The sequence below is a fragment of the Acanthaster planci genome, linkage group LG06 (assembly GCF_054643075.1).
Source record: "Acanthaster planci isolate LZ-2023a linkage group LG06, COTS_SCS, whole genome shotgun sequence".
NCBI classification, from domain to species: domain Eukaryota; kingdom Metazoa; phylum Echinodermata; class Asteroidea; order Valvatida; family Acanthasteridae; genus Acanthaster; species Acanthaster planci.
Window position 1 is genome coordinate 3,471,719 of NC_141782.1, and position 12,648 is coordinate 3,484,366.

The following is a 12,648-nucleotide window of genomic DNA, read 5'->3' on the forward strand; positions in this document are numbered from 1 at the left end:
CTATCTATCAAAACAAACTGGGTGAGTCGAGTGACGACGGACGTCGTCGTATCAGGTGCAGACAGACAAACTACTTGAACTAACGTCAGGCCCACTCATGTCCGTAGAACTTGTACTGATTTTGTACTAGGCCAAATTGTGTAAGTTGTCTTGCTTTGGGGGGAGGGCGAAGAAACAAGCAAGTTTTTCAAATTTGTTTGTTTCGACTGAAGTCTTTGATATGAAAACCAGCAGTTGGTGTGTGAATAGACTATTAGCCCCATTGGCGCTAGCGTGGCACGGACTCTTGCTACCGTTCACCTTAGTCACATCCATGTATGCAATTTGCGTGTCGGCGTAGTGAAAATGTTCGGCTCACCCTCTTAGTTATAATCATCTAGATCATCTAGATCATGTGCGTAAAAATGATTTTAAGTTGCATTGGCATAATTTGCCCTGTGAAAATACTGGGCTTGTGTTACCCTGAAAGTCTCATTGGGTTGGTGCATAGCGTGCATAGGGTGTCAAAAGATGTCAGTGTATGGACAGGATGGAAGTCTCCTTTAATACGTGCTTTTCACAATAGTGCACCTCAAAGGGTTTGCAACGCGCTGGCCAATCACAACGCCCGAAATCTGTCGACCCCTTCCAAATGCGCATTGGTTGACAGATTTTGTGCATTGTGATTGGCCAACACGTTGCAAACTCTTGGAGGCGCATTTCTCTGAACTTGAGTTCAAAGCCTGGTGTCGCACATGTATACAAGTATACCTCCAGAACTGTAAGGTTTTCAGATACACCTATTGCAGTGTAGGAAAGTTGTGGCTATTTTGATTGTATGGAGTCTAAGGTCTTTATCTTTTATAAATTTTCATGCCCTAAAATTTCATACACCCTTTCTTGATATGGATAGATGTACTTTACATGTGGAGATGAGGGGCTTCATTTATCTTAAATGTATCGATATATAAATCTAATTAAAATTGTGAGGGATGACTGACTAGCACTGAAGCAGAACTCACTAACTTTGATGGGGCATTGTCTTCAGCAGTATGACAGTTTGACCAATGACAGCGCTGCTCCTGTCTTTCTCTTTTTGTCCCTCTCACCCTTAAATGAAAACTTAACTGTAATTGGTCACTGGCATAGAGAAGAGATTGGACTAATTGCAGCTGTCATTTTAGGGCAAAAGGGACAGAAAAAGGTACCGTTAGGAGCCACACTGTAATTGGTCAAGCTGTCATAATGCTGAGAATGATGACCTTTCAATGAACATGTACTCAGAGCGAGTACGGCTGTTGAGCACAATCTTTGAAAGTGCAAATTTCAAATTTGTGCGTGAAATTTTAAAATTCTGCACAACACAAAATTGTTGACAGCGAGAAAATTGCGAGTTACATAAATCACAGGCAACAATAAGAGACTGACAACAACTACATGTACATGTTTTGCATGGATTTAAGCTTCATATCTATTGTTGGTAACATGTCAGACAAAATTTTACCCGTTAGTTTCAAGCTTTTTGATGAATAGGCTTACATACATGTATTGCCTCTTGAGAGCTATTAAATTCCCCCGTTGACAATTTAATTCGGACTTAACTTCCCTCTAAATAAATTCTTAGAGCCAATAATCAGAAAAAAAAAAGAATTTGCAATAAAAGTTATATCCAGCACAATATGTGGCAAAGGGGGACCCCCCAATGTGATGCACAAACTACAGTATATACATGTACCCTAAAGCTATTGGGCCTACTGCACTCGCTCGAAATCTGAAAGGAGTTCCAAAGATTCCGTCAAAACAAAAGAAGACACAACAGAGGAGGGTCCCCTTTGCCACATATTGTGCATCAAATGATAAAAGTAGCATCTCCCGACAAAACAATTAACAATCAGGGAAAACAAGGATTTTGAAATTACTCTGAAAGTACTACTGTACATCATGTACATGTACATTTATGAACATGTAGTTTGTTCTGGACTTCTAGCCTTTACTCGAGGCAACAGCGAGCATGTTTCCCAGCTTGACTGGTGCCCATCCTAGCAATTGAGAGAGCTGGAGACTTCTGAGGAATGGGAACCAGTCTACATGTCTATAAATTTATCCCAGCATCCCCACCCGCCGGCGAAGGCTAACCATCATGACTCCCTTTAAGAATCGCACAGTTCCAGGCACAAAGATTTGTGCAAATTCAAAGATTAGGCTCAATGCTAGCTGTGCAGATTTGTGCAACCTAATAAATATTGCGCAAGGAAAATGGCACAAGTTGTGCAAATTTAATATGGAGCACTTTTAAAGATTTGCATCGAGCACCGCTAGTCAGTCTTCCATAGTGTGGGCTAGCAGAATTCATAAAATTCTCATAGCTTTCCCCATTTTAATTAGATACATGTACACGTATTTGGTAAATAAAGCTCTACCCAGTCAACATGTACATGTACAGTACATGGAACTGTATCAAAAATGGATCCCATAAGAAATCTCAGGGCGTAACTATTTGTGAGCGCAGAGTACATGTAAGTCTTTACAATCAAAAAAGCCCAAACTTTCCTATTGCACTTTGTAAGGTTTGTAATTTAACCTTACAATTCTGGAAGTAGGTGCCAAGATGATCATACATACATGTACATGTACATGTAGCTTACTGAAGATTGCCAGCTGTAGAACTGAATATGTACTCGTCATGTTTGTATCTCTCCTTTGTGACAGCAGAGACTTTAGTGATGGTGGCATTGGTGATCGTGTACTGTAGTGGTAGGTGATACCAGCAACCATGGATCACAAGCACATACTGAGTCTTGTCTTCATACTCGTCTTCCATGTACATGTCATATTTAAAATAGTCGGTGCACCGGCGGCAGCCACAAAAGATGATCAAGGTACGTACATGTACACCTTTCCTTGTCTGATCTTGTAGTGTTGAGCCATTGTCCCAATGATGTATGTACAGTTTGCAAACTTGCTTGTTTGAAAGACTGAAATCGTATACATCCTAATATACCGGTTCAAGTGTACAATGTATGTATGTATTGGTCACAATTGGCCAATCTAAACGATTGCCTGGACATTCTGTGCAGTTGGTCGATCTTCTCTAACTTCATTTCTCCCTTTTTTGAAACAATCTTCAACTGAAAGTTAGAAAGAAAAATCGATTGGACAGTGGCAGAATTATTGACAAATTATGCAAGAAGATCAACTGGTCCTGCAAAGATCAAGCGATCGTACAGACCAACTGAGTGCTCCCAGCTTATACTGTATGCACATGGCTTTCTTTAACTGTGAAGCTGTTGTTAGTTTTCAGTTGGCATTTTTACTGATGATAATATGCCTCTTGACAAGCTACCTTCCCTCGTAGGCCCTTTTGGCAACAATGCATCTTCAGTCCCTCATTAAATCGGATACATGGCCTCATTCCATTATTTCTTGATTGCGTTCCTTGGTGGGGTGACCACTGCCTTAATCCTTCAAAATCCCCTGATTGTGTGTTTGGGGAAATGCTGTCATTGAGCAGTGTGGATGTTACCACAATCTGGACCTGAATTCGTACATGTATGTGGCCGAGTGTAAATAACACAAGGCCTTACCCGAGACCTTGACATAATACAGCCATTCACAATCAGCCACACATTTTTGTCATTCAATCTCAATTCCCCATTAATCAAAATTCTCTAAAACTGCCCAGAAAATGTTTGGAGATTGAGCAAGTTTGTTCCTCTGTACAATTCTGATTGTACAATGTACCTTGAAGTAGATTTTTGTGATTTTTGTTTGCATTTAAGAAATATCTCTCATTATGAACCTGGAAAATGTTTTTATCTCTGTTTATTAAACGACATGTAGAAATGTTTCCAGAGTAAGATACTTTATACTGCTTTGACTTTCATGCAAACAGCATTTGATTTGCATAAATTTTGAACGAACCAATTTCTGTTGCTACAAGATCTGTCTTATGAGGAATTTCTGGTTCAATGTAAAATCAATAAACATCAAATGAATGTGCGTGTACTGATTAATTTATAATGGTCAAGATATACTGTCCATGTACATTTATGAACTATGACAAAGACAAACAAAAATTGACAAGTTAGGTTCTTCATGAACGCCAGCAGCACCAGGAACATTGCTCCCCAATTTTGAAGATCAAAGTTCTACATGTACGTGTGGTTGCCCAAACTACAGAGTCCATTGCTTGATGAATGGGGCAGGTCTCAGTGGGCAATTTTGCTGTCAAACCAATTTGCGTCTCAGAGCATCCACAGTAACATTTCACGAGACACGTTTCGCTAATGGAACCACTGGGAAACTACTTGTATCCTGTCGGAAAGGCATAATTCACTGTACTTGCCTCTCTTTTCATCACGCGCATTTTATGAAGCTGCAAGGCAAAGTTTGTTGTGTACATGTAGTTTGGTTGATTGAAGACTGGGTGCCATATTCTTTGCTCTCCTTAAGTGATGTGCCTGTTGATTGGAGTTTTGAAGGGGAATCATATTAAATTCTTCAAGCATTGTATGAGCATAGTATGAGCCATTTTGTTTGCAGGATTTTACCGTTCCTACATTTCCTCTGATGTCACAGGTCTGGCCAGGCAAGCCCCCGAAGCAACTGACCAAAAAATGGCGTCCATCCCCGAGCAGATTCACATAGCTCTGGGGGACAACACGTCAGAGATGGTTGTCCTGTGGTCCACGCACGACCAGTCATCATCGGTGGTTCAGTATGGTCTGTCGCCGGATGACTTGAATCTCAAGGCCAGTGGCGATTACGTGGAGTTCAACTGGCTTGATGGGAATGCAGAGGGTTTGCAGTTCATTCATAGAGTCAAGCTCACAGTAAGCCTCACCCTTCTTTCTAAACATTTCAGTAAGACCCATGACCATTCACGGAGGCATTGATGGCAGCCAGTGCCACTCAGAAGTTATTGTGATGCAAAATAAGAGCCTTGTTTGAAGCTTTCCACCATGACACTGAACCCAGTTGTTGTTCAAATTATGAATTATGGATTCATCTCCCTTGTCATGCAGCTCCACTGTATACTGCAGAAACAATCCTTCTAATTATGTTAATATGGAGCCAAGGTTTGGACAGTTTCTTGAAGTTTAAAAATTTGAATCTGATTTTTTAATTAGTCAATGACAGGGGCAATGCCGAGACATGCAAACAAAGTTGTATGGCAGGGGCCACTATACAACGTTACTCAATTAATTTCTTTTTTGGTCGCATAAGACTGCTCCTGTGCTTGGGTTTAGTATCAGTAATTTCCCTCCTGGCTAGTATTAGATGGTGTAAATAATAGACTTCGTGTCCAAGTCCATCCTTCCAGTGGGGCAATGTGATCCTACCCTCACTAACAGACCAGCAGTCAGAGAGGACATTGGCAACACTCTTTCTCTTCCTTTTCTCAGACCTGCCAACCTTGCCGTACTCCTTCCTGAGGTCAGGCATTACCACACAATAGATGAAAAGGTATTAAAATGAGCCTTCAGTTCATTCAAAATTTTAATCTATTGTTTGCAATGCCTGACCTGAAGAGGGAGTACGGCATGTTGACAGGTGTGTTTTCTGTGGATTTTAGAAGTCTGCCTTAGTTTGCCTGGTCTGTTATGGAACTTGGTGAGTTAAATAAATCTCTCTTTTTTGGGCTACTTAATCTAGAACTGTAGGGAGAAGATGGTTTAAAACTGAATTACTGAGTTTGATATTGTTAACATTAATACACAAGATGAGACTTTGATCGGTAAAATTTAATGGAGGTACGGAATCAGGCAGGGCCTCAGTATAAAATATGATTTTTTATAGGTATCTAACAAGATTGATACATGTAGTTCAATCAATTGATGGTTCAATAGGATTGAGCATTGTTTAAGACTGTACTGATCACTTTTTGTGGAACAGGTTTTATGCACTGGATAGTTCTTTAGGAGTAACATTTGGATAAGAAGTGAAAGGTTAGATGTGAAAAGTCTCTTGTGCATTTTTTTTATGATGAGATGGAATTTGACTGACTTCTGGAGTTCCTTAGTTACTTAGAAATATTGGAGATTTTGCATTTAGGACTGATATTATGAGAACCTTGTGTTGATTAATGACAGAAGAAACACTTGAAGATTCTTGTGTCAGCACCAATTTTTAAGAAGTGTGGCTTTCCTACTGATACTAGGGCACCAAATTCCTTTCCAAGTAGATCACTTTCTAAGTACACTGTAGATCACATCATTAGTGTATTAGACTTGGTTAGATCCTATAAAGTGCACATTTCATACACATGTACATGTAGATACATGTATGTTCTAATGCGCTGTACAATGAAGACATTAAACGTGGAACAATGAATACATTTAAACATGGTTGAGTCGATGGCATACAAGGGCGCATCGGGCAGCCGCCAAACAACCCATAATTCACCAATATCAGTAAAGGGGAGACAGTAAGAAGCAGTTACAGTTTTAGAAGTGGGAGGAAAACCCCAGAGGAATATTCTGGGTAAAGCCACAGAGTCAGGTAGGGACTGAAAATCCAATCCACATGTGGACCGGGCCGGGAATCGAACCCGGGACCACAGAGGTGGAAGAAGAGGAAAGAAGTACATGTACCTTGCCAACCTGACTCCCCTCTCAGACTTACACTTACAGTAGTCACTGAAGCATGTGGGACGCATCCAAATTCTAAAGGCTGAAACTGTGCATATAATGGCAAGGTTTATACTGTACCTGTATACAGGGATGTTCACTGTTTAGTCACTTGCAACTCTTATCTTGTTAGTTGTAGTAGCCTGTGTGGCTAACACCATCTACAGATGAAACAGCTGGCCAGTTTACATGTATATGTATCTTAGGTTTTATACCTGGGCACATTAGGTATTCATCAGAAAGTGCATTGTCCTTGGACTGTTGGCTTTTCATACGAAAACCTGTTGTTTAACTTACTTGATTTTGCTCCTCTTGGTGAATTGATTCACACCAAAGACTTAGATTTTAGATACATATTGACTTTTTTGGAACCCTAACCCACTAGGGCCTTTTTACTAAGGCACATCCTCAATCCTCCAAAATCCTCCAATTGCCCAACTTCAAAAACTGCATTCAACCTCAATCCTCCAAAATCCTCCATTTTCTGGGCTTATGCACAAAATGATATGTACCTGAATCCTCAATCCTCCAAAATCCTCCAGTTTCTGGGCTTATGCATAAAATGAAAGGTACCTGAATCCTCAATCCTCCAAAATCTTCCATGGCCCTACTTTGGGTTGTTTTTTGGGGGGGGGTTGGGGAGGGGAGGGTGGGCACATCAGGTTGGTTGCTTGGTTGAAGCTGGGTTTTTTTGCAGAGTTAGCTAATGGCTTTACTTTTGTAATAACAAAGCAGACATGTACCTTTGTTTTAACACACTGCAGTTGAGGATTGTGGCATTTATGACCAGCAGCAGTGAACAATGGTACACACTGTCCTTGGGTACATGTACATGTATATTGTAAACAGTGTAATGTTTGACCATATCCACCACTGTGTGACCGATTTTTAGTCCTTCATTCATCATTCATCCTCAATCCTCCAAAATCAGCCAGCTTTTAAATCAGCATTCATCCTCAATCCTCCCAAATCCTCCAATGTTCAAATCATTGATGCTCAATCCTCCAAAATCCTCCAAAACCACCCGGAGGATTTTAAATTAAGAAGAACTTGCATAGAAAAAGTATCAGAGATTGATTTCATGTGTCACATGTATGCATTGATTGTCAACTTTTCTTTGTTTTGTTCTTTTCTATAGGTAGTCGACACTTGACTGTAATGTTTTTGTGACTTATTTCGAATACTGTGTTGGGTTTGGGGGGTTTTTGGTGGGTTTTTTTTCTGATGGTTTTCTTTTTTTGTCTTGGGTTTTGGTTTACTTGTTCTTGGATTTTGTCGGTTAATATTTAAGGTTTAGTTTTAGCTTTGGTTTCCTTTTCTCTTGGTTTGGTTCAGATGGTCTTGATTTGAAGTTTTTTATTTAGAGTCAGGCTAAGGTTTAGTGTCAAAGGATTGGTGTGTGGCATCTTTTCTTTCCTTTTCTTATTTTGGTTAACGGTTTACACATTCTGTTTTATTCTTTGTGGAAACAAATATCCATGTTGTACATGTACATGTAAGTTATTTATTTTAGAAGTTCAGCCTACCTCTGCCTTCCAATAATCCTTCCAATAATTTCTTCTTACGTGTTCTAGAGTGGAATAAATTTTAGTTTGGTGTTATTTAATTGTATGATTCCCTACTTGTGTCCATTTTACAGTTACGTGTGCATGTATCCTGTGCCACCAGAAACGATTGTCCCTGGGTCACAGATTAAACAAAACATGTCAAATGAGAGCCCCAAAGGAACAACCTATTGTTCGTATTCTCAGATAGGGCAGTAGGTATGGTACAAAGGAATGCAGTTCACGCCACTTGCAATTGCTCATCCACGCTTCAACTGAGCCACCAGATTGCCGCTAACTGCAGCCTGATGCAAATCCCAATGCTGTGACTGCCCAGACCATGTGCTTGTCACTTGCACGAGTGACCACACCTTGGTTCAAACTACAGTCCTCTTGTCAGTGTCTGCTGCGTGGAGGAACAAGAGATGGTGTGGTTTTTACATCGCAACCATGCCCCCTCAATGTGACCGCACTGCGTGCATGCACGCACAGGTTCATGCGTGTTAGATGCGAGCCACATGAAGAGACGATCTTTGCTTACAAACGGTTGCGTGCTTGAGCCCGGTTAAAATATTCCCTCCAACCTACATGTATCTCTTCTTTGCCAACGAGGAGATGCTTCTAGTCATAGCTGATTTACTGTCATAGTTGTCAGATTTCCAGCATGAGGGTAGTGAGTCTTGTGTCCATTGTCTCTGATGAGGCTGTCTCTGTTTTCAGTGATGTTGCTTATTATTTTCCTCTCAGAATCTGTTGCCAGCTACAAACTACTCTTACAGGGTGCATAGTGATGGCCAGGAAAGTTCAACATTCACGTTTGCGACACTGCCAGACACAACGGTAAGCACTAATTTTCACTGTGAAAACCTTGGTCAAGAAACGAATCCTGAAACTGAATCATTGGATGGAACCCTTTTTAAATTGAAATTGTTCTGAAAAGTGCACATTTTGTACTTCACACAGCATTGATCTCTCCTGATTACTGGCAGAACTTCTCTGTAGGGAAGTCAGTGTGCACTTTAGGTAATGATTGTAAACATTTTTTTTGGACATCTTGAAAAGTATTGTGTTTGTTGAAAGGGTTTAGAAAAGGCCTTGGACTTATGGTTTCACTCACTCTGAGGCACTGTTAAAGGATCCATGAAATGAATTTTTCTTAGAATCACTTTTTGTGTATCTCTGTACTCTTCTTCCATGTATGGAGACTGTTTGACTTTTTTTTTTGAGTTACGTGAACTGAACGATGCGCTTTTTCAAACATTAAAAATTGACCAAGCATTTCTGGACAAGTGAGGGCACTTTTGCTTTGATGTAAATCCAGGAAGACATGGTTCAGGTTGCATGTTTTCATGTTCAAATTGTGAACCCCAAATTTGCTATCTGGGAGCATTTCTGTGCAAAGGATTTTTGCTGGATTATTGTCATATACTTACACAGCAATAAATTGCCAAAGAAAATGAAATCTGCCATAGCAGTGCAACATTGAGATAGTTCTACTCATGAATATGCAAAAATTCATTTGCATAAAACCAAAAAGCATCAAAATATGGTTAAAATTGCAAAACAAAAATATAAAATTACATGTAGGTTAATTGAAACCCAAAGATGCAATTTCAAGAGTTTTAGTAACATTTATAAAAAGATTCATATTTCCTGGTTCCTTTAAGGTCCTTCCTGCCAGTGTTCTCTTGTTGCATGTTCCACAAATTCTAACTTCACAAAAAATGTCTCTCAAATTCCCTGGAGAGTCTGATCACCAAGACATCAAAATTCATGCACCACATGATCACAGAGTTCCCTAAGATCGGCCACCATGGCAGTTGGCAAGTGTTCGGTCAGCAACCATGCATCATGTGTTGTAAGCTACATGTAGACAGCGAGACTTAATTTTGCGTAATGGTAATTTCTTTATTACGTGGCATAATTGTCACCACCAGTGTTGTGTATGGTTGTTATGCCGATTGAGCAAGGGTCACAGTCAGGAAACCTTGGAAGCTTCATCTTTTCTCAATTCTTTGAAGGTTTCCTTAATACTTGAATACCATGCACAGCATTACGGTCCTTGCCTACAACAATGGTGGATGTTAGCCAGGTCACATGAGTCATTGAGAATGCTTTATAGGCACATGGCAATACATACATCAAGTCTTTGGAGCTGTCTCTGCTCTCTCTTGATACATCATTCTCTATGTGTTGCATATCCAACTGCAGAACTGGTCACCGACACTGCTGATATTTGGAGACATGGGCTACGTTGGTGGGGCACCGAGCTTGCGCCTCCTAAACCAGGCGGCGACTAAAAGAAGCGCGGATGTGATCATCCATGTTGGAGACTTTGCTTACGACTTCCACAATGAGGGGGGGAAGGTAGGGTGTAGCGAGACTCTGTCCTCGGCACTGTTGTAGTTGAGTCCACCATTCCCAGTCCAAGTCTTACTGATTTGAGTTAGAGTCTGAGTTCCAAAATCCGAGTCTCAGTCTTTCAAGAAATGAAATGTTCTCATACTCTAAAAAATGACATCTTTGACAAATTGTGTGAATTGGATGTGCACTGGGTGTACACAAGGTAGATATTTGGTCCTATTTATGATCAGTAACACTGGAAAAGAATGATGCCGTGGGAAATGTTGCATAAATCTTGAACAAATGATCGCTAACGGTTGGCATTTGTAATGCCCAACCTTATATGAGTCCTGGTGTTGGTATCTTGTGAGTTTAAAGAGTTGGTACGCTGAGCCGGAGAAACTACTGCACCTGGGGCTAGTGCAGTTTCAAAAAATATCATCAGTGAGTGGTTAAGACATAATCAAGAAGAATAGAATTCTCAGTCTAGAAATAATGTCTTCCATTTTATACACTCAAGATGTGCAAAGGGGTAAAAACCCTGTAATGAGAAACTAAAAAATGACTCCCTGACGTGGCTTTGTTTTTGAACCAAGTCATTATAACTGTCTGCTGCATTGGTTTGTGACTTTCTCTTTTTTTTTTTCAAAGAAAAGCAAGAAATCTTTACTCAGTAGTAACTGTTTGTTGTTCACAAAGTGAATGCAGACTCAAATTCGGTACATATTCCAGACATCTACAAGGCTAACATACTCACGGGATGAACTATGCAGGTCCATAGCCTTTTTTCTTGAAAAAGAGCATTACATGTAATGGTTGTACATGTTCTTATTTTCTATCCAGGTTGGGGATGCATTTATGAATAGAATTCAGCACGTAGCCTCCACAATTCCTTATATGACCTGCCCTGGTAACCATGGTAAGTAGAATCATAGAGATTGTTAGAAACAAAACTGTTTCTAGCGAAGACCAACTCTAACTACAAGGAGGTGTATGTCTAATTTTGATTTCAGTTTTTATTAATAGAAAGCCTCTTCATATACATGTAGGGCTGGATGGATACGGCAACAGAGAGCTAGTACAGTGTGGTAGAGATTATAGACTCAAATCTTGTATGAAAATTTAGGACTGTCTTTACTGTGTCTGACAGTCCCAAAATGTAAGATACCTATTCGTAAAATCTGCGACACGGGAAAGCAATTCAACACTTTGGTTCAAATCCCAGCTACACCCTCCATTTCATTCCAACTTTTACATGTTAGCAGCGGCATGTCCACTGGGGATGGGGAAAGGGAACGTTCCTCAACCCACCCTTGGGGACTCGTTGCAGCTGTTTGGTTGTTGAAGGATTTCAGAGCATCAACACTTCAGCAATGGTGAAGTTTGGAAGAAAAAGGGTTCTGTTGCGGTCGAATACGAACTTGGACAAAACTTTCAGAAAAAAATCCCCTTCCCCTTGACTCCAAACTCGGCATGCGTGTTTGTCCATAACTTGTCGTGCTTGTCAGAATTAAGGGTTAAATGCCCTTTTGGCCTACAACAGGTTAACATGGCCCTTCTGTCTTCCGCAGAGATTCCTCACGGCTTTAGTCACTACCGCTATCGTTTCGCCATGCCCTCTCTACCCTGGCCAATGCCCGAGGACAAAATGTGGTACAGCTTCAACATTGCCAGAGCACACTTTGTCAGGTAAAAATGTGATTTGATCTGCGAAAACCCTTCTCATGGTGAGCTTTGCCATTTTGGTGCATATCAACTTCAAACTGAGCTGGACACTACCCTGTTTTCAAAACTGTTTAATTCGTTATTCTAGACAAGCTAGATTCATTTTGTAGCCAACCTAGGATCATATCTCAAAACAAGAGTGTGACCATGTTTATTTGAAGTTTATATATGCCCAAATGATAAAGCTCACCATGTGAAGAGTTTTTGCAGATCACATCACACATACATGTGTCTAATTCGTTATTCTAGACAACCTAGATTCATTTTGTAGCCAACCTAGAATCATATCTGAAAACAAGAGTGTAGTATTTAGGCCAGTGCCATATACATGTATACATGTATGACTATTTGATTGAATATCAAATATTCAGACATTTACTTTTTCAGTTGGAATAGTTGTAGGTATAATGTACAAAGGGCAAAACTCC

At 40.2% G+C, this 12,648-nt stretch overlaps 1 protein-coding gene across 4 annotated transcripts in view; it reads left to right on the plus strand.

Annotated features, from left to right (window-relative positions):
- LOC110986083 (acid phosphatase type 7-like) overlaps nt 1-12,648 on the plus strand; it is a 19,308-nt gene continuing 6,660 nt past the window's right edge. Inside the window, exons 1-7 of one of the 4 annotated variants that reach the window (XM_087138162.1) lie at nt 1-55; nt 2,692-2,858; nt 4,558-4,811; nt 8,900-8,992; nt 10,364-10,519; nt 11,339-11,414; nt 12,067-12,184. In XM_087138162.1, coding sequence (XP_086994288.1) covers nt 2,753-2,858; nt 4,558-4,811; nt 8,900-8,992; nt 10,364-10,519; nt 11,339-11,414; nt 12,067-12,184 — 803 coding nt within the window. In that variant the 5' untranslated portion in view covers nt 1-55; nt 2,692-2,752. Of the gene's footprint in view, nt 141-2,688; nt 2,859-4,557; nt 4,812-8,899; nt 8,993-10,363; nt 10,520-11,338; nt 11,415-12,066; nt 12,185-12,648 lie in introns of all 4 variants that reach the window. The other 3 variants (XM_022247701.2, XM_022247700.2, XM_087138163.1) reach the window with 3 other exon arrangements.